Source organism: Rutilus rutilus, assembly GCF_951802725.1.
Source record: "Rutilus rutilus genome assembly, chromosome: 4".
NCBI classification, from domain to species: Eukaryota; Metazoa; Chordata; class Actinopteri; order Cypriniformes; family Leuciscidae; genus Rutilus; species Rutilus rutilus.
In genome coordinates, this window is record NC_140212.1 from 16,556,474 (window position 1) to 16,580,178 (window position 23,705).

The following is a 23,705-nucleotide window of genomic DNA, read 5'->3' on the forward strand; positions in this document are numbered from 1 at the left end:
TTGACATTGACATTAGTGGCAAAAAAGTTAATAATTGATGTCTAAATATTTGTTTTGTGAGTATTTTTCCCCAATGTTTTTTCATATATCTGGTCACGATCCTCCCCTACTGTTTCAAAATAAACAAGCACTAGATAATACGTGCTCTGCCCACTAGTACTGACAGAAAGCGCGGCTGTTGTGTCATACTAAAAGGCAGCATATAATCATCCTTGTAATAATGAATTAAATAAACAATCAAATTAGCATAATAGGCTTCTTTTCTCGCTCATGCACACACACATACACCCCTAAATGGGAAAAGGCAATTCCACCGGGGTAACACTGTTCATATGCTCAGGCAAAAGTACAAAAATGTGTCCGTCTGTGAGATTGGTTTTTAGTTGTTTGCTAGTGCGGTTCCGGTGTTTGAGCATGAAAATGAGCATGAAAATGGACAACGGAGATCTTAAAGTGGTTAGGATGTTGCCCTGGTGCTGCACTTAAAACCGCAGTGGCCCAGGTCAACCTTATTCTCTGAATAATTGCATTTCTGCAAGTTCACGGGAGAAGCAGAGAAAAACAGGCTCCAGTCGTCACTATCTCTGCCTGACAGACACACTCCTGTCATCGCACCCTCAACGCACATCTGTCAAAAACGTCAACCTCGGATGATGCTGAGATTCCATCCCATAATGGTCCTCTGTATATCTACCACAGCCTCAATTCATTTTCAGTTAATATTAGTTTATTAGTTTTAAATACTTCTATTTAGCACAATGTAACTTTTCATTTTTTATTTTAATTCAGCTTTATTTCAATTCATACAATTTATTTGTAATAGTTTTAGTGGTAAAACTTATAAGAGAAGATAAGTTCTCTTTTGTTAACATTAGTTAATGTATTAACATTAACAATGAGCAATATAATTGTTACAGTATTTATTAATCTTTCTTAACATTAGCCTGTTACCCTCAAATTTACCAAACATTTTTTTTTCCAAAGGTTTGAGTCAGGTACTTTATGTTTCTTTGTTGACTACTTAAATAGCCCTTTAAATAAAACATCACCAACCCCCACCCCATATACTGTACATTCAGAATACCAATTGCATGACTATGGACAAATTAGCAAATCACCATAAAATCTCAATTGACTGACATAAAAAAAAATATATATATATTATATATATATATATATATATATATATATATATGGTGTTTTAATGGCTTTATATATTATTATATTATACAAATTCTGTTATCAAGGATATGTTTGGGGTCAATTTGACACTCCCATGGATGGTCTCAGGATGCCTCACTGTTGGCACGACACAGGACTCATGGTAGCGTCCGTTCACCTTCTCTGGACAATCGATTTTCCAGATGTCCCAAACAGTCAGAAGGATGCTTCATTTAAACAAAATAACTTTGCACCAGTCTTCTGCGGTCTAACTCGTGTACTTCCTGTAGAATTTCAGTCCATCTTTGAGGTTTTTCTTGGAGAGAAGTGGCTTCTTTGCTGCCCTTCTTGATACCAGGTTGTTGTCCAAAAGTCTTGGCCTTGTTATGTGTGCAGATGCACTCGAAATCAACGGCTGCCAATATTGAGCAGCTCTTCACTGGTGGTGACACGATTCTGTAGCTGATTCCTCAGGAGGAGAAGGTCCTGGCACTTGCTAGACACTCTGGGACGTCCTAAAGCCTTCTTCACTGCAGCTAAACCCCTCTCCTTGAAGTTCTTGATGATCTGGTAAATGGTTCTTTCAGGTGCAAAATTCTTTGCAGCTATATCCTTACATGTGAGGCCATTTTGATGCAAAGATGATAGCTACACATCTTTCTTTGGAGGTGACCATTGCTAACATAAGAACACAATGATTGGAAGCACTTCTTCCCTCCTTTTATAGCAATCATGTGCTGATGATATGATTAGTAAAAGGGCCAAAAACAGTGAAGTTTGGGGTTTTGTGATAAAGTGTATTGGACAGCTTTTTGCAAATATGTAAAATGCATCTGATCACTTTGCACAATAATCTAGAAAATTGTGAATCAACATCATAACAACTGAAGCAGCAAATTTAGCAAAACACATTTATGTCACTGCCAAAAACTTTTGGCCACAGCTTTACCGTTGTTCAAGTGGGAAGCAGGACCATAAAAACGTTCAATTTTTGGAAGGTAATGTGCCTGCTTGTGGTTGAGAGACGACAGGAGAGTCTCATGCTCATCTGAGGAGGATGCCTCATAATCAGGGTCCTCAACTTTATCATCTGTCTCAGACACATTCTCCTCTGTCACTGTCAAAGAACTGTGAAATATACTGAATTTACTCTAGAATATTATCATTTTCATTTTTGGAATATAATTATGAAAATATCTTAACTGTGTCATCCGTAGAATATGGTGCTAAACTCTGGAGGGGACAGCAATGCTTAATGTAGGTCTCACCTCTCTAATGGCCGTGCAGAACTCGCTCTGTAGAACCTTCTTCAGGGACTGCAGCTTGTGACCTGGGACGTCACCTGACTCCTGTAATTTTTCCAGCAGCTCAATTGCCCTGGTGACATCTGAGATGGAAAGAGAGAAAGAAAACACAGATGTGTTTGAGTAATAGAGGTTCTGTGATTCAGAGAGAGAGAGAGAGAGAGGGTAAAGTTTGCAGTATAAGGCAGAGAGATGGTGGAGCTGCAGCGAATCGATTGCTGGGATAATGGAAATAGACTCGCTGACGGCCAAAAGGGCCACTGAAAGCAATCAGTGCTCTCTTTACATGAAGCAAAAGACGCATCACTCTGCTGTGCCCCTGCTATTCTGCAGACCTACAGGGGACACATTCGCTGGGGTCAGTCATGGCTTGTTTCAACAAATACATATGGGTCTTTGGCACAGCTTTCACTGTCTGGGTGATCAAGCTACATCAATAAGTTATCCTTAACTACTCTCATTCATCTCAATGGCAGTTGCTCGATTGGCTAACCTGAAAACGTAATTATTTTACGAATCTGCACAGTCTGACTCGTTCAAAAAAGGATATTTATAAAAGAAGTATGCATGAAGATTTTCAACTCTGAAAATACAGACCCAGGAGAGAGATGCTTAGTGTTATAGTAGTTATATATATTATAAGTAGTTGCTTTAGATGACTTTTAGAATATGAACAAAAACACTTCTTTAAATATCATCTTTTGCATTCTGTATAGGAAATAATAGTGTGGCATGATGGTGAGTAAATGATGACAGAATTTTCATTTTTGGGTGAACCATCTCTTTAAAGCAACTGTATGTAAGTTTTTTTTACCTTGAAATATCAGTTTTAAAATCATTCTAATGGTACACTGAAATCTAATAAAGGCGAATGGCTTCTGTTTGTTTTACATGCAAATCCATTAAAAAAAAGTCTGTTCTGGGAGTATGTAAGTTTGGTGGGCGGTTACACAGTTTTGCAAAAGGGTTGGATTGCTTTATGGCAGTACATTGCACAATATGTCACACCAACATAGCTTTAGTGAAGGAGTATTATACTGTAAGAACGAAGAGAATGTTGACATAATTATATTTTGTATTTGAACTAACTAATGCAGGACTACAAATTGTTTACACTGTCTTGAAGTTAGTTATAGTTTCTGTCAATCCTGTTATGCTTTTTGTTATGGTTGGAACATTGCTTACAAGGTTGACATGGTTCTTCTTGGCTTTTGAAATCATTTAGCTTGCGAACAACAAATGTACCAGCTATCTACTAATTACTTCAGCAGTTTATTTATGATAGTGAATTCCACTCACTTAACTGTAGGGGGCTCCAAAGTGACAAAAAAAAGTTGCTTTAAGCCAAGTAGCTAACCCTCCTTTAATAGGCTTGCATAAAACGGTGGCAACAGCAATATTTTAAGACATTCAGTATACTATTAAACTATTTACTTAGAGGCAAGCTACATTTATTAGCAATTAGTAAAGGAACTTGGAGTCAGTGGAGTAAGACGTTGTTTATATAAAACTTGCCTTTGCATTTCAAAATGCAAAACACAGGGCAGTGGAATGAAAAAAAAAAACCCGCAAGGTCCTGAGACACGATTTTTTAAAGTTGAACTTTTAACTTGAGTGCCAAATTTTTAGAACATGATGCATTAGGCGCTGCAAAAAAATGGAAGACGTGAACGCAACGGCCAAACGAGTATTTCTAGCGCATGTTTAAATAGAAATACAATAGCCTGGGTGCCAGCCCGAACCCCGCCCACAATATTTTTTGGTCGGGAAGTTCGGTCTGGACTCGCTCCGTTGAGGAGCTATTATGCCCGAACAAAAATTGTTCGGACCAATCAAATTGTCAGGGCGGGCTTTATACGATGATGGACAGATAAGCAACGGTAACGTCATCATCCACGTCATCAACGAGCGCTTGGGTTGAATTCAAATGACTGCCGCTGAAGAATTGAGATTTCACGAGTTCACGCTTACAAATAAGTCAGATAGAATAAATGCATATTTGGCGTGCTGTCTGAGGAGAGGCTTCGGGCTCGGTATTCGGCCCGAACCCAAAGTACTCCCCCCGTATTCCTGGCTGTGGAAGAACAAGCCAAGAGTGAGTGCAGGGATGCTGAAAACTGTCATGTTAGGTGAGTTGACCGAGTGAATAAATATATGCTTTCCTCTCATGCTGATAGACGGTTGATTGGATTGATTATTTGAATGTGCTCCTCCTGAAATTTGTTTATAAAACATCATGTGTAGATTCCGCCATCGCGTCTGTTATAGAAGATATCGACAGCGCATTAATTTTAAAAGAGGAACAGAGAACCGCGATCGGAAACATGAATGAAAAACATACGTCACTTACTCCGTTGCTCTGATTGGTTGTAGGTCTATCCAATTGAGTGCAGAGGAATTTTTTTTCCTGGTTCGGTTGAAACACGCCCCATAATCAAAGCTCAATGGAGAAGTATCAGACTCACATTCTGACTAGAATTGAGTATGACGACGTCAGGCTAGAAATACAATGGAAAAGCAGTGCAATGCAATGCAAAAGCGTGTTTTTTGAGAACAACCCCCAATATGGTGTAGTTACTGTGTAGTTACAGCACTACACACTTTACCAGAACAGGCTAACTGCTGAAGCTCAACGCCTTTCCACTGCACACGACGTTTTGACACGACTGTCGAAATTCGCCCCCTAGTGGCAGTCATAATGAACTTATAATCTTGCGCGGCAACATGAGTAAACTGTTGCATTTGTCGAAAATTTTCCCCGTTAAGGTGCATCTCTTGCACTAAACGGTAATACTCGAGTTACACTGACTTGCAATATTTTTTTTTGCGTCTCCAGTAAAGGAATGTAAAAACAAGAGCCCTTTATCCTCCGAACTTTTACCCTGGTGGAACGAATAAACGAATGCAAACAATAAACAGCTATGCAAATAGGACAAATAAACGCCAATAATTTGACTGAAAATACGGTGCCAGACAACATTGACTAGCTAGCTGGTCTGACAGTAGCTTTTAGACTACCTGCATAGAAAAGCTTTCTCTTTGTATCTCTAAACTAAACATAATTACTACAGGCATCAAAGCATCACCTTAGTAAAAAATCCACAGCCTTTGACAATAAATTAGATATAATTACTGGTAAATCAATTATAGATTGACTTTGAACGCTCCTGCTATTTATGTGATGAATATCTGTCACTTACCCTGTTGAAGGTCTATGGTTTAAAAAAAAGTGTAGTTTTACAAATCGCTGATCACGTTATGGGTGGTTGAGCCTCTGGTCACATTTAGTGCTCAGTACGACTCGCGGTGATTTGTTTTTGTGTCAAGGCAAGCATGTGGCTAATTGTGCTCGTTCATCTTTGGACCGTGAAAAATTACACCCATTTTATGTAATGTGTAACTGTTTGGGGTGAAAAATGAGAAAAATCCTCCCAAATTTTGTGTCACAAATTCATAAAAACGAGGGTCTTTCTGTCCCATATTAGCCTACATTAGATAATAACTTTGTCCAGACACAGACAGCAAAGCAAAGTAGGCCAGACCCCGACAGAAACTAATAAAACTGAACCCAGTGAGACTAGTAGAGCAGACACAAAAGCTATAATGGCCTGTGGGCTCATGGGACAACAACAGATGCAACAATCTGAGCAAAATCTCTTGCAGCCTGTTCTGTCAGTCACATTGAGAGGAGACTTACGACCTTTTGCTCTAATCTTCAAACCCCAAGTGGGTGGTTTTGGTACATTTTTCATGAATATGTCACATTGCACTGAGTTTGAAAGCTTTTCTGATAAAGTGATAGATTCAAATTAAAGCTCTTCTGTTATTAAAGCAGCTTAGATTCTATCAAAAACTGACAGCTAGATCCATAACTGAGTAGTGTCCTGGCATGTCCCACTTGGCTCTGCCTCAGAAGAATGTCAGCATGACATTAATCACTCTGTTGCTACAACACCTCAGTAAAAATTGATGACTGATGCGTTTTGGTGAAAAATGCGGTCTGTTGCATGCTTAAAGAGTGTCGTTATTGTTAGCTAAAATCAAAATGATTAAAATTGTTTTTGTTAATTGAAATTAAGCTGAAATAAAATGAAATATAAATATATGAAACCTTAAACTTAAAAAACTTAAATGAAGATTAGAAATGTTATCTTGGCAACTAAATGAAATTAAATAAGTTTAAGTTGACATACTAAAATGAGTAACACTACTGTTCCGTCATTATTGAATAACTACACAGGAGCAAATGATTAATGCAATATTAACATTCTAGTAACTACTATTAACTAACAAGAAACTCTGATTAACAAATTAGTAAGTAATAGTGCTCAGTTGAATGTGGTGGTTCACTATTAGCTAATCAATAACTAGTATTTTTGTCGTACCTTCCGGAGGACTGAACGTAAGAACTACTATATGCAGGCTCATAATTAATGTGAATAATGCATAATGTATAATGAATTATAAAGTGAAGTTCATGGTAATCCACATAAAAGCTATTTAAAACAACATTAAAACTAGTACAGACCCTTTCCAAAAAATTTGAATATCATGGAAAAGTTTATTTATTTCCATAATTCCATTCAAAACGTTAAACTTCCATAGATTATAGATTCAGGGCCCACAACTTAAACGATTTCAAGTATTTAGTTGTTTATTTGTACATAATTTGGGCTTCCAGCTCATAAAACCCACGAAAACAGGATTTCAAAAACTTAGAATATTAATTGCAGGTGCAAAATCCTGCAAATCCTGCTGGAAAATGAAGTCAGCATCTCCATAAAGCTTGTCTGCTGAAGCATGAAGTGCTCTGAAAATGTCCTGGTAGACGGCTGCGTTGAGTGGACAGCACAGTGGACCAACACCAGCCGATGACATGGCTCCCCAAACCAACACAGACTGTGGAAACTTCACACTGGACTTCAAGCATCTTGGATTGTGTGCCTCTCCATTCTTCCTCCAGACTCTGGGACCTTGGTTTCCAAATGAGATGCAAAATTTGCTCTCATCAGAAAAGAGGACTTTGGTCCACCGTGCTTTTTTAAATCCAGAGTCAACGCAGCCGTCTACCAGGACATTTTCAGAGCTCTTCATGCTTCCTTCATTTTCCAGCAGGATTTGCACCTGCCCACACTGCCAAAAGAACCAAAACCTGGTTCAATGACCATGGTATCACTGTGTAATTACTGTGTGATTTCATGTAATATTAAAAAATTTGAAATCCTGTTTTCGTGGGTTTTATGAGCTGGAAGCCCAAATTATGTACAAATAAACAACTAAATACTTGAAATCGTTTAAGTTGTGTGCCCTGAATCTATAATCTATGGAACTTTAACGTTTTGAATGGAATTATGGAAATAAATAAACTTTTCCATGATATTCTAATTTTTTGGAAAGGGTCTGTATATAATTAATATGAAAATAACATTATATTACTAACTATATTACAAGTTAGTTACCTAATTTTTTAAAGACTAATTAAAAAAAAAAGAAAAGTTTTACATAAAAGCAGCACAGCGTATGGAAACAAAATGCTTGAAAAATCTTCACAAATGTTTTCCATGGACAAAATAAGGACATAAGGATGAGTAAATATGATTCATTTAATGGGCCACCCAAGCATAGTTGTGGTGTGGGAATTTTATGATTTGGAAATAATGAGGGGGAAAAAAAACAGCCAGTGAATCTTCTGAAGGACAGTGGTGAAGTTGTCACAAGAGTGGGAGTGAATCAGTTCTGGATGTTCTGGAGGTTATTTAGACTTTGAATGATGTTCCATAGAAAATGCTGTTGCAGTAGTCAATTCCGGATGTAGTAAAGGCATGAATCAAAGTTTCAGCAGCAGAGAGTGATAGACAAAGACTTCAATTTTGTGAAAACCAAAATATTCCTAGCTCAGTCAGTTTTTGTTTAAAAAATATTTTATTTTATGCGTTTCCTGTACATTTCTAATAGATACACTAACTTTTGGGGTCAGAAGATTTTTCCTAAAGAAATGAATACTTTTGCAATGATGCATTCAATTGATCAGAAGTGACAGTAAAGACTTTAACATTTGTACATGATTTCTATTTCAAACAAATGCTGCTCTTTTGAGCTTTTTATTAATCAAAGAATACTGAAAAAATGCATCAAGTTTTCACAAAAAATATTAAGCATCTCAACTGTTTTCAACATTGATAATAGTAAGAAATCCTACTTGAGCATCAAATCATCATATTACAATGATTTGATCATGTGACACTGAAGAGTAACAGAGTAATGGCTGCTGAAAATTCAGTTTTGCCATCACAGGAATAAATTACATTTTAAAATATATTACAATAGAAAACAATTATTTGAAATGAATTATTCTTCCACAATATTACTGTTTTTTGTATCTTCCAAAGCCCAAACTTTTGAGCGGTAATAGGGGCATTTTTGCCTTCCATAGGGTAGAAGAGACAGGAAATGACAAAGGAGAAGAGCAGAAAGACCTGGAGTTGGGAATCAACACAGATCACCCGTAACACTACCATTCCATATTCATAGCGCTGCCTATTGCCACTTTAAAATGGTCACAGACTTGTAGCACATTTCACACTGGTTGTAGGTTTCACTCACCAGTGAATGGATCAATTCTGTGCGATTCAGTGCCTAGCACCCACCATTTCAATTTTGAACGGCATTGTCCATTGATTTGTATTGTTAGGAGTGCTCATTTGTCACAATTTTGAAGTCTTCACTTCCTTCCACTCTCCCTCACTGTGCTCGTCTTATACACGTCCATACACATTTGCATTATCTATGCTATCTTAGACAGTTTCTTAAATAACGCCTGACCTTTGAAACAGACTCCCTGTTGGGAATGTGCCTATGATTCTTTAAGGGGCCGCTCTATAGGTTTTGGGACAGAGCCATAGGCTCAATGGTACACTTAATAATATTGACAATGTAATTAGAGCGTATGCTCAGAATAAAGGTCCAAATTATTATAATTGACCAACTTTGAAATCTCAGTCCTTGCCTCAGATCTGATGCTCAAAATACCAGCAGAGGCTCATTAGGATTATTTGTCTCTACCTACAACTCCAAAAACATACCTATACGTACATTTCACTGCAATTTCCAGTTTAAAATTAACACTGGAGGCAGTATAATGCCAACAACGGTTGTTCCTTTTAACACAAATGATGATTTCAGGGGCAGATTATAGGTTAATATAGACTTATTTCTTGCACAATACTATGTTATCACATTTTTTCAAAGTACATGATTTGTAAACTAATACATTTTTACATTTTCATCACATACATAGTTCCATATGTGTGGGTTTTCTGATGTAGTAAACTTGCTCGGTAGCTCAGCTGGTACAACACTATTATTGCGGAGCGCGTGGGTACGAGTCCCATGAAACACGAGTCACGATTTAAGACTTCAAAGACTTGTAGATGGAACATGGTTGCTTCAGCAAATGCGTTTTTTACACACGTTTGCTTTTGGTTTGGTAAACGGTAGGGTTTAGTGTAGGTGCTATGTTATCTTCAATCACATTAACCTTCTAGCACCACTTAACAGACACTTAATTTCCGAATTGCTTCAATACGTGAGAACAAACGTATAAAATGTTGCCAATAAAATGTTCATCTGGATAAAACTGAATGAGCTTTTAGCACCACTCACTGGACATTTCATTCTGTTTTCCCAACAACAGAGTGCATGGCATCAGATTTGTGAAGGTGACCTTTGGAGTCATGTCCTGTGGCAGCTTTCACAGATCCACATATGTACAGCCACTCCACAGCGTGTGACAGCCTTTTCTTCATTAATCCTGAGCTGAAGCTCCATCATTACCGGCGGATTTCTGCCGAGAGGGCGGTCTGGAGTCGTGTATGGGGTAATGAGCCGAATTGAACATACTGGTGTCCTTTCAGCCAGCACAGGAAACTGTGTAAACACTCCTTTTCACATTTATGTCTCATTACTGGGAGGTCAGAGAATGACCATGAATGATATTCTCTTTGTGACTCATACTTCTCTTGTGTGTCTTGATTCGGATGTTTCTGTCTCTGTTCGTGGTCTCTCTCGCTCATTAACAGTTTTTTAGAAAGTTACTGAATTTAGGCTACTGTTTTTAAGCTGCTTTAAAGATCAACTTTTAGATGTGTTGTGCCGTACACATTGCCTAAGACCTTCCTTCCTGTTTATAATGAGCAGAGCATAGTTATCTTACCATGGGTGTCACTTTGTATTCTGTTTGGGGGGGGGGGGGGGGGGGGGTTATGCACAAACAATTTGAAGTTTCGATAAATACATCCTTTTCATAACCAGGTAGTATCTGGATATTCTTTAGCTGAATTACATTTGTACCTTGTACTTCAATAGGGGCCATTCATGCTGACCAATTCAAATCCAGAATCAAATTCAGTCCTGAGAGTCCAGAAACTAAATGAATCATGCTCAGCAATTGGTGATGCTTTCTCTGTAAGATGTATTAGATACGTCCCTGCCATTAATAGGGATTTTAATAGGGAAAGTAATAGAAACACCCATTATATTTGACGCCAATGTATCTTGCAATTGCGTATTTGAGACTTGCTTAAAATATCCCTACTTTATGTTATCATTAGCTCTGTAAATCGCAAAAAGGGTAGGAGAGCAACCCATGCTTTTTTTGCCAATCACAAACCACCTTTTACAGGTATTGGTTTGCTGGAACGATGGGGCGTGTGATTGAAAGGGATGGGATTATCTAATTATAGTGGAAGTTAGCAAATCGGCTGTAATCACTTACAGCACCTTTAACTATATTAAGCTGAAACTCTATACCCTCATGGAAGAACATGATGTCTAATGCCTTAATATTAACTGTCTAAAGATCAATCACCATAATATAATTTAGTGGGCATACTTATTTATAAAAAATAAATGGACTGATTAATGCATTTGTGGAGATTGGTAATGACTATATCTTCGAGGGAACACGAAACAGCATTTCGAAGATAAATTCATCCATTAAGAAAGTTTTAAGATGAAAAAAGCTTCTAAAAGCATTTCAAGCTCCTTCATCATGCGCAGCTATTACAGATAGGATTAATTCTCCGTGGCGCCCCTGGGTTTTCTTCCAGCTTTCAGTGAACAGCCAACCTGGGCTTGGTTTTATTAGTCTCATCTCAGTAAAGTCTTTTCACACACATCTGAGTGACACATGTCATCATTTAGCAAGAAAAGGGGAACATCGTGGCACACACATTATTCCACGGGCTAAATCCGTCAGATTCAGATTTGCATGGTGGCAGCTCAAGGCCCTGTGTGGATCTTGCCTGGGATTTACGTCACGTCTATTAGCGCAGGCTCACAAACAGGAGATTTAAAAGGCTTGGTGATGTTCACACTCCAGGTTTGTGATTGGTACATTAAACTACATTACTATGGAGACCGGTAAGTGCAGCGGGGGGGGGGTGCAAATGCGTTGGCAATGGAATGGAAGAGTACACTATTATTTATCTGTTCTCATAATGTGTGGTCTTCCAACAAGAAATAAGTCAGAGTGATTGTGTAATTTTCGCACCTTTAAATGTAAAACCCACATGGGGTTGCCTGCCCACACGGATCTGTGAGTAAGCATTGGGGGCAAAGATAGCGCAGAGATAGAGAGTATTCAGCCTTCCAGTGTACCGAACTACACTACGTCTATGTGACCCGACTCTCCATTCAAAAACCACTGTAGCCTTCAGCATTGCTGCTAATGGTGTAAGAGCCACCATGATCCTATTTTTTTCCACAAACACACTGTGGATTGAGACCACATAGTGAAAACACAGCTTAGACCAAGAGATAATTCACAGAAGACTTCTCTATTGTCTACAGGCTTTAGCTTGACTATTATCATACACTTTTCACAGCAATCATGCTTAGAATCTCTGTACCAATGAACTATGGTATCCTATCATGGCAAGTTTGAGGCTTGAAGAATATAATTTGACATTTTGTTGAATTTATCTGACAAAATACAAACTCAGCAACAGTGCCAACGAAGTATTAAATCATTTGTGAGAGATATTGAGCTTCTCAAAAAGATGTTGCTCGCTATGAACAGACATTTATGTCTGTTTTAAGGTTTACTAATTCATGTTCAATTTGTTGAGTCACAAACTTCATTAGTTTCTCCTAGACAGCTATGAGATTGACAACAAATGAATTCGTTTCCAGAGAAAATACCCCCCATTATTATCACGTGTGAATAACAGTCTGTATGGAATAAATGTCTGTAAAGTTAGATACCAAAGTCTGTAATAAAAAGACAGATTTCATTATTTTTCCTACAAACTAAATATACTTTTACCGGTTTGCTGGTCTTACTTGGTCTCCATCTATTAGCTGTATTTAAAGGGATGCACTTTTCAGCTGGTTGCCCAGTTAAACTAGTTAAACATCAGCCTTAACCGGGTTGTGAATTTATTTTTAAACAAGCTCAAATCAACTTAAACCAACTAAAACCAGAAAACTATCTTAGGTTAAAGCTTGGATTTTTTTTTCAGTGGGGCTGTATGCCAAAATTCAACTGAGAACTCTAAAAGTCTCATAAGGTTTAAAAGAGCAATACAATGATCTGCTGGGTTACACATTCTTTATGAGGATGTGAATTTCAATGATGCTGACAGTAGACCAGATTTTGCATTGAAAATGATATTAAATATTCGCAGTGCAGTCTTCTAGAATTCATTTGCATGATTGTTAATTAATTTATAGCTAGATGCACCCATTAACTTAAGGGGAATAAGTGAATATAAATTGATCTTGGTATACAGCAAAAATCAGACAAAAACAAGTAGAGTAAAAGATAGAGCGGTCGTTTTTAATCAAAAATCGACCTTTTTAACAGAAACGGATGTTATAGTTATTTCAACGGTAAAAGGAGCTTTTTGTACAAGTAAAAAATATACTGTAAAACAAAATAAAATACCTACGGTGGAAAAAGAAACCTCAACACTACAAATCAAGTGTGGCGGGACGCTGTTTGTGTAAAGAAGTGACCAGATCTCTTCAGAGACTCAGTGTTGTCTTTCAAGTGAGACTAAAACTCATATCTCTCATCACTGTTGAGGTTTCCTCTTGTAGGCAGGATTTAATAACAAAGACATCAATCTCTGTGGCAAGATTGTGGCGAGCGTACACATTGCAATCCTACAATTCAATATCGAGGACTGAGTCCATAGCAAATGATTTTTCTGTTGAAGCAGTATTTCAGCATTCTGTGTACAGTATTTGAATGACAATTTCCTTGCTGACATATAATCTGCTCTGTCTATATAGTGCAATATAGTTTGCATATATAACCTAACTGCAAAGAGTTGCGGGTCTGTTGTTCCATTCACCTTGAAGAGTTGGAAATTCTAACGTCTAATGGTGCGGTCCTAGTCCCCACTCTCCAGTAGGATCTTTTAACTGGAATGCCCTCTCAAATTGGAGTTGTAATGGGGAAGCGCAACAGCCCCGACTTCAGAATTCAATCTGGCTACTCAGCACATCAACCTTAGTGAAACAGTATAGTAATACATTGTTCATTAGCACTTCTGTTTGTCTGTGTCTAAAACTCAGTGGTGCACACAGTACTATCCGACCTCTATTTGTGGACATGGTACCTCTGTCACCTTTAGAAACCAATTTCATCTGTGCAAAATACTGATTATGTATGTGTTTGTATTCCAAAAGACCAAACACAACAAATGTTTGCCTGGACAGGTCCATCTTAGTTTTCTGGCCTGTTAACTGGAATGCGGTCAACTCGGGTGTGACATCATTCCCAGCTACGACATCCCTCCTCTGAGGTAAATGGAACGCAGCAGGCTAATTTGCGGCCCTAGTCCGTCGTCCCTGGTTAGTTGTCACAGAGATTTACACAGTTAATAATATAATGACTCAACATTCCCTCTTTACAGTACATCAATATAAAACCTGTTTAGCAAGTTTGCAGAGGAACCTGTGTAAAACAGGGTAAATGAACATGTCTGTTGATCATTAGACACCTGCAAATGTTAGCATTGCATAGCATTGTTTATAAGTACAGTGTGCCAAGAGACATCCTTGTTGACAACTGAACACCTGCAAAGCTAATAGGAGCCAGTTTTTTCTTCTTTACGTGTCATTTTTTTACTTTAAAATGAACGCAGTGCAACATGGAAAAAAAGGTTTGCTTTAGCTGCGCCAAACAAGAAAATCTGAAGTTTGGAATAACACAGGTTTACTAAAGATTATGTATAAAAGGATATTGGTTTGGTTTAATGTCAGCATAAAATGCCATTTGTAACTCATTTTACTTACGTAATGAGGTGTACTTCATAGTGAAACAGGATATTCAAAAATAACTTAGGGCCAGACTTGATTTTATACATCAGGAATTGATTGGAACATCCACACCATGTTCCAACTTGGTCTTATAGGTATACTCTACCCAAGTGAACATTTTTTCATCATTTATTCACCCTCCAGCATCCCAGATGTATATGACTTTTTCTTCAGATGAACACAAACATAGATAAAACTTCTTTTTTTTTTATCCATATATTTCTATATAATTCAAGTGGATTGTATCCCAAAACTTGATGTTTTAAAAACTACACTAAGTGATCATAATGGTAATCCATACGACCCTCAGGTGATGAATCAATGCCTTCTGAAATGAAAATATAGGTGTGTATAGAAAATATTCATATTTAAAACTTATTAAACAATAAACCATCGCTTCCGGCCATCGCTTGAATCACGCTTTAAAATGTGCTGGCATGGCGCTTCACAATGCTCTCATGAACGTACGTATCGTATGTATGACAGTCGCCTGGAAATGATGGTTTATAGTTTTAAAAAATTCTTACACACACACACACACACCTACACACCTATTGTTTAGCTTCAGAAGACATTGATTCATCTACTTGGGTCCTATGGATTACCATTGTGATCGCTTTGTGTGCTTTTGGGCACACATTTACTTGCATTATATGGATTCACAGAGATGGATTGTTTTTGAGAGATGGTGAGTGAATGATAAGAGAATTAACAGGCGTTCGTTCAAATTATGTTCATCGCATCGGTTTTCCACACCGAACATTCATCTTATTGTGAACAGAACTTTAATAGTCAAAAGGAATCTTGTTTCAGAGACGGTTCAAGTTATTACGTTTTGATGGTAGTAAACCATAAACATCTATTCAGTAAGGAAAAAAGGTAAATTTCATGTTGACTTTAAGCTATTTTTCTAATAATCCCCTTGTCATTCATTACATTACACTTTGTGCTTGCCTCTTATACTATACATTAATTTATAGCTAGAGTGGATAAAAAATCGACGTGCTTCAAGACTGACGACATGGCCAGCCAAGACACTTCCAGTCTATGTTTTTACAGAACTATTTTCCTGAGGAGTGCATTGTCTTCCTCATTTTATATGCCAGAATTAATTTCCTGAGAGAGTGCTAGCCATCTGCTGCTTTCCAGATTCCGACGGCCATCCTTTACGGGTCAGGCAAGCCTGAAGAAACACTGCTCTTCGGACAGCAGGCCTGCCAAAACAGCAGGAGTTAGTGCAGGCACAAAGCAGTAGCCACATCTGGTGTCCGACTCACATCCCAGGACCTCACTTTATCAAACCCGGTGAATTATCAGTAATTGGCTCAACTGTGACATTCCCGACTGCAAAGGGCACATAAATCACCTTGCAGTATAATAGCTGAGACAGAGACCCGCACAAATGACCTCACAGAGCGTCTATCCGCTGATGTCGGACTGATACCACTGTCTGTCTTTCTAGACCCTTTCTTTTTCATGCACACAATTACTGGTGACACAGACGGTTCTGTTCGGATAAAAATAGTCTTAGATATAATCCCTTGATCTTGATCTCAGTCTGGTCTGGGCTTTTATCTTCGAATGGATGGACTAAAGTGGACAGAAAATGTTCAGAATCAATTTTGCCTAAAGGAAAGATTATATTACTGCTGTTTTATCCCATATTTTGTATAACCATACTATGGTTGGAAATTGTATCGAAAGCTTTTGAACTAGTGAATACTTTGATGGCTCTCTTGATATTGTCAATATTCACTGAAATACTTCCAAAATAAATTTGAGCAAATTCTAGCGTGTGAAAGAGGAACACTTCATGTTTCATTTAGCACTTGGAAGAATTTTGTCTTTCTGAATAAAAAAAAAACCCAAGAGTACTTCAGACCAAAATCAATATGACATAAGTATTCCAAGATCTTGAAAATAAAGAAATCCATTTTGTGGAAGCGTAAAGCATTAGTAGAATGAAGCAGGGATGGAAGATGACCTGAAAACAGCCCGAGACCTCTGTTAGCCTGATACAAACTATCACCTCCTGTAGTGTAGTTCAGAAATATTGCTTTTACATTGCAGAGGAAAAGCAATTAGTTTGAGAGGAATATGTCATGCAATGCTAATCATAGAGAACCATGTTTGAATCCCATATGATTATACTGACATTTTCAATAAACTAAGATTCGGAAGCATATTTAATTGCATTTATGTTTGTGATTTTACTGATTTGATTAACTTGCCTTGTACTGTACACCAATATTAGCATAACACGAGGGATTTGTGCAGAAAGTCTCCCTGTGCCCCATTGAGAAGGCAACGTTTTAGGAGTGACATCTGTATTTAAATGCAGGAGTGAATCCTTAAATGTTCTGGTGTCAGCAACACCAAGGTCATGGGTTCAATTCCCAGGGAATGCTCAAACTGAAAACTTGAATCCAATGTTCATCGCTTTGGATAAAAGCGTATGCCAAATGCATACATTTAAATGTAACCAAAGCAGAGTAAACCAGAAAACGGAGATGTAGAATCATCTGGCACAGTTCAAAAGAACCATAATGTATGTTTCCACAGGATTGAAGGGCTAGTTGAAAAAAAAAAACTAGATTGGAAAGAGTCTGAGTAGGCACTACATTTGGCGAAATGCAAACCAGATGTACTACACCTGCCATGTTGGCCTTGTCATGTGACCTACAGCATCAGTTGCTTTGCTTCACTGCCATTCTCCTCTTCACTGCACACTCCAGAACCTCAGCGGAAATAATAGGTCATCCGCGTACTTTTCGCCTACTGTCTTCCAAATTTTGACATACTACTCTTTTGGAGTACTGTTTTTCGCATACTATATGGAAATCAGATGCAGCAGTAGTCTAAAAATGTGCCAATACTTTTGTCAAAAAATGTTCTCTCTCTTCTAATCTTTTATACATCTTCCTCGTATCTAAATTTGGTTTCGACAGCTAGCCCACTGACCCACTGAGAAAATTTGCGGAGCTCCTCAAGGCCAGTCCATCCCTTGAATGAAGTAAAGCCAGAGCAGCACTGCGGTCAGTGGTCATTCTCAAGTTTCACTCCAAAATCCTAATATTCCCTGATTTAAATCTCTCCTTCTGAATAGCTCTAGTACAGTTCTGTTTTCAAAACACAAGCATTCCATCCTTATCTAAGATCTTGGTTGGAGTTTCTTCATGGACTATGAGTCTATACTGTACAAATGTCGATTAAGTATTGATTTTTTTAGTTTACTAGATTAGTAGTTCCATACTGTACATTAGTGACATCTTCATTTGTCTTGGATTACACAAAAACTCACACAGAGAGCTGTTCTTATCTTTGAACATCTGGTATTTGAATACAATAGCAGGAAAGTATAACAATCTTCAGTTAACCGTCCGCACCCAAAACGAAGGCAGACACAAGGTTATTTTCTCAGTGATCAAATTATAGCTACAATTTACTATCCCTGATCTACACTTTCCCTGTATAACCTCAAGCATAGCAGCCTTATTGGTCGAGATGTTGAATAATGTGAGGCCTGTGCCTGTTTTGGATCTCTACTGGCATAAAGCTGTCTGTTTAAATGTGCTATCATTAAGCATAACAACTACCCTGGGTTTCTGGCAATGCTCAAAATATGTCACCAAAATAAATCCGTTTCCACTTAAATTTAATTGTTTCTGGAGGTTCTGTTTAAATAATAAGAACTACTGAGCCCCCATTTGCAGTTTCTCTTGTACACTTTTTAGAAGCCTAATGTAGGTGGTCATTTTTAACACCTGCCCCGGCCCCTGTCACCATATACCATACTAAATCTACAAAAACAAAACCCTATTGTAACACTTTATATGATTCTTGACCATCAAGAACACATTTTTATGCAATACAACAATGTAATCCAATGGATTCCTGTTATTTACAGGTAGTTATAGTTAAGTACATGATCTATTATGTTGGACAACATACAGAGAAAACAAATCAAACCATTGATTAATGTGATAAACCTAGAGCGTTCCTGATTGGTTGAATGGGTTTGCTGATGTCATGATTGCATTGCTTGTACAGTGTAAACAGTGTCTTTATTTATAATAAGTCTAGTTTTTAGTCATGGAAGACAGACTAATTTTCATGAACTGGTTCTCTGGAACAATTAGTTTCGAATAATCAGTTTCAGCAAAAAATGATCCGGCAATTATTTTATGTCCTTGACACCTTGTCATGAAAATTCTAAAATAAAGCCATATTATGTAGGCAGACTTGATTCAGCTCATAATAAATAATTATTTATAATCTAAATATAATTTGCATTAACAATAAACAAATTCACACGTTCCTGGATTAAAAAGCTCATGCACATTTCAACAACACGTTCTGTACGACAATAAAACTGTCATATAATCAATTCATAAACAGTGGGCTACGTTTTATTTTTACATTTTTGGCTATTACTTAATGTCCGCTCTATTAAACATATTTTATCGGTTCACGCCGTATGTGAGTCGGTTCAACTGATTCGTTTTAAAGACCCAACTCAACACAACAATTCGTTCACCAAGCGGACATCGCTACTAGTTGCAATATACAGTTTCCACATATCCACAGCGCGTCGCGCGCACATGCCAGAGCCCAGAGGCATCTCATTTCTCTATAAATATCTCCATCGCTTTGCTTGAGTGGCGATTGCAATGGTTTTAGTGCCATAGGCTACTGTTTGACCTGCTATATAATCGTATAGCCTAGTAAATGAAACGCAATTCATTTGTTGGTGATTTAAGCGCACAACGGCCCATATTGTTGCACTCACCGTCTCTTCAGGCTGCTCTGACAGTTCAGATAGTGGACACTGACCGCTGATAATAAATTAAGATGACTGCCATGATAATGTCAAAAAGGCAAGCTTCTGTTCACATGACTTGAGTCACGTTGTGACATATTTCTCTTTTTTTCAGATGTAATGTGAGACTAGGACGCATCGCGCGTACAGTAGATTATTCGAGCGCTTCTTTGTAATCTAATCTAATTTTATTTTATTGAAGTATAGCCTATAAAACAGCTCCGGTTCAAATTCAGTTTTGCACACGGAGAAGTTGAAGAATCTTCTATAAAGTGAAATAAGGACGAAATAAAGAAAATACGGATCGTTGCTTTGAGCATGTATAAAATTAGCGCCTTATGCTTTATTAAAAATAAACCGAATACATATCCCATTATTATAACGCACACTGATGGATCCTGAATCACAGAGCATGTTCTGTTAATCATCATCATCATATCTGACGGACACAAACCGAACCGAGATGGCAACATCACCAAAACATCAAAAGCCCATAAGCCAAGTCCAAAAACGCAAAAATCCGAGAAACCAATAGCGCCAAATCTTAAAGTTCCCTCCAGCAGCGAGGACTGAATGGACGTGGTTTGTCAGTACTCACCTCGCTCCAGGGTGAGCGGTTGGACTGTCACTGTCGCCATGACTGTGCTGTGTTATTATCGCTCAGAGAGAGAGAGAGAGAGAGAGATGGAGCTGCGGCATCAGCGCACGCACTGTAGCGGCGGAGAGAGCGAGTGAGCGCGGATTGGAGCCCGTGCGGATGATGGGAGTGGTTGGGAGGGGAATGGGATTATTTACCACTCGCATTGTGTAGCGGACGATTTTGAATGGGATACATCGGATGGAGCTGGAGTGTCTCTAGTAATTCGGATGTGTAATTAAACGTAGGCTACATTACTAACTTTCATCGAACATGGAATAAACGTTTACATTTCAAATTCGAACTTAGAATAAATCAGGTGTTTCAAATTCAAATTTAAACTTTTGTTGAATGTGGAATAATAAAGGTTATTTCAAATTTGTGGGAGAAATTGTTTAAAAAAAATCGAATAACTGACACATTACGATTTGTAATTCCTTAACATTAAATAAATAAATGTTTAACATTTCTAATGCTTGTTGAACACGGATAAATAAGACATTAAAGTTGTGATGCGCGTCACTCATTGGTTAAATTGGGGTGCTGAATTTGCAGTAGGCTTATTTATAATTTCATGTTTGTTAGTTTTACCAAATTTCAAACATTGCAGCTCACATAGGAGTAGTGTTCAGAATCTCACTGATGAGGGTTTACATTAATCATGAATATATGCAATGCCTGCATCTCAGTCCACGTGCAGGGTTAAACTCTAGACTTCAGTTAAGCAGAGGCAAATCCCTTGCACAACCTTTGACCTTTGCAGTGAACTGACAGCAGCAGAGCACTAGACAGTGTGGCACCTGCAGTGTGAATGCATGCCTGTATTTCATATCCAGTTGGTTAGTTTCTGTGAAACGCACAGTGAAGGTAATTATGAGCACTAGACAAGTCTTTTGGAGATTCTCTTCAGCTTTTTTGTGTGCATGTTTTCATAAATGTATTGTTAGAATGAACTGCTCATATTCTAGGCCTCACCGTTAACAGTCAACTGGAGAGGTGTGCTATATTTTTAGACCATTCATTCATGATTAGATAGCATACTTCTCTCATGTGTAAACAATTTATTTTAATTAAATTTTTTAGGTGAACTATTCCTTTAAGAAAAATGTTCAGATGCTTCAAACTTGCAGTTTGCAGGCTGGCTTCAGAAATAACAACAATGATGGATTGCTCTGTCAGTCCTCCAGCTGCAGACAGATGTGCTAACTAATGCGATGGATGGATGGAGGGCTTAAAGCCAGAGAGAAAGAGGCCACAGGGAGATTACGCTCTCATGGCCATATGGGACACCGCCTCTGGAAAACATTCTGCTGGGAAAAAAAAAAGTCTGATTAACAGAGTGCGTTGGGAAGCTTTCCCAATGAGAATGAATTGATTTTTGAATGGATGCGCAAACTGACAAGGAATGTTTGAGTGCAAATATGAGAAGTGGAGAGAAGAGACTATTTTTAGGCCATGTGAATGTGTAAGAGGTGGGAAGGTGTAGTAGCTCGCATGTGTATAACAACTCTGATTCATATTTCTCTGAAATGTGTTATTTTAGGCCTGTATGTAGGTCAGGGTTTAGCAAAATGCAGGATTTAATAAAAATTACCTCCATTTCAGTTTGAGTTAATGTGAATCAAATTCACTACAATTCACAACAGCATGTTTATCAATGGCAGGATGAGGAATTTACTCACAGTTAAATAAACTAGTTGTGTGACAAAACATAACCAAAAGGTTTATATAAATACTGTACATTTTTATTATTATAAAAAAAATCTTTGAATTGAATTCCATTTTAATTTGACTTGACTTACAAATACAAGGATTTAAAAGGCATTTTTAAAGTCTGAATGGCACGCAATTGTATGATGCAACAACACAGTATAGTCTATGGCCTTTAGCAAAGATGTTTCCTTTTTTATTAATGCCTGATTTTAGCTTTTTTTGAGCAGAAAAGTCCAAGGAAGAGCTATCTTATTATTCAGACTAGAAATACTATCGTTCGTTCGATGTATCTGCACTTTCCTCAAGAAAACAGCACTTATAGTCATTTGGCTGTCAGGAAGTTTTGGAACATGACACCACATCCCTGTAGGACGCCTTCCGAACAGAGACGTGTTCAGTGCAAGGACAGAATATCGTGAGATAAAAATGGCTTGAAGGGGGCAGACACAAGACGGCTGCTGTTTGATCACATATGCGTGCTTTGAGAGACAGCTCACTTTTGTTCTTTTCCCCCGTTTAGCACGACAGAGGCGGATGTTGTTGTCTGGTTCATGAAACGTCGAGATGAATGGAAGTGTGCGTGTTACTTTGACACGTCTCAGAAAACAAACCAAACGGCATGTCATTGTGATATTTGGATATGTCAAACATGGCCTGCTCGAATGCTCTTCTTAGTGGTGTTTGTGAAGGCAAGTGTCACATATAATATTTGGTGAAACTTACTAGAAATTTTTGAGTGAAAACTGTTTCAAAGTAAATCCTACACTATATATATTTTTTTTCAGTGTGTAATGATGTCTGTTTTTCCACTATTAATTCTCAGCCAGCTTATAAGCATTTTACACCCATCTTGCTCTCTCTCCATGTCTGACTCAGACTAAAGCCCATGCAAGAGTGGCTGTCCATCAGCTTCAGCTGCACTAATTAAATTGCCACTCATCAAATCAGATGTTAAGTAGAGGAAAGGAAGCGATACAGGCTCTTACATAATGCACTGAGTGCCTTTACATTGGCTACGTTTACATGCAACCAAATAATCCGTTAGTAATCGGATTGACGGCTCAATCGGACTGAAAAGCCTTCACCTTAATCCGACGGAGCTCAATCCGAATGAAATTTTGATCGGATTGAATGGGGTGGTTTATTTCTTTTCTAATTCGATCGAGAGGACATGTAAACACTTGATCGGATTGATTTGAAAACCGAAACTGAAAGGACTGTGCATGTGCAATGACTTAGAAATAGAGTAATGACGTATGACGCGCGGAACAAGCTGTTGTTCCTGTTGAATAAAGTGTCATATAAATGAATGTCCCGTCATTCTAAAATCCTCCTTTCACTCAGCGTCTGTGAAGTGGAGCAGGACAACTTCCCACCAGTCCTTGTTTCAGATTCTCATCCACGGACGACTGGTTTTGGTCCATTTCTACTGCGTGATAAATATAAGCAGCATAAGCATTCATATGCTCATTGTCTCCAAATTATGACCAGAAATGGATAAATATTAAGTCTGCTGTTTAAAACAAATAAAGAACCAATGTGGGAGAATGGTTATTATGCGCAAACAGCAGGAAACTCTGTATATTCATGCAGTGTGCGCATGTCAAAAAATATATTCCGATTTGAAGCTTGCGTGACATATAAACACGCACATCAACCCAATCACAGCGTTCATGTAAACACTACATTCAGATTCATCAATCGGAATGAATTCAGTCTGATTGAAACAAAAGTTGTGCATGTA

General features: G+C 38.0%; 1 protein-coding gene across 2 annotated transcripts in view; it reads right to left on the reverse strand.

The window, feature by feature from the left end:
• lin7a (lin-7 homolog A (C. elegans)) overlaps positions 1 to 20,340 on the reverse strand; it is a 38,971-nt gene extending 18,631 nt beyond the window's left edge. Inside the window, exons 1-2 of one of the 2 annotated variants that reach the window (XM_084406917.1) lie at positions 20,210 to 20,340; positions 2,430 to 2,548 (exon numbers count right to left, since the gene is read on the reverse strand). In XM_084406917.1, the coding sequence (XP_084263043.1) occupies positions 2,430 to 2,548; positions 20,210 to 20,249 (159 nt within the window). In that variant the 5' untranslated portion in view covers positions 20,250 to 20,340. The remainder of the gene's footprint in view (positions 1 to 2,429; positions 2,549 to 20,209) is intronic. The other variant, XM_084406916.1, reaches the window with a different exon arrangement.
• Positions 20,341 to 23,705: the final 3,365 nt, after the last annotated feature.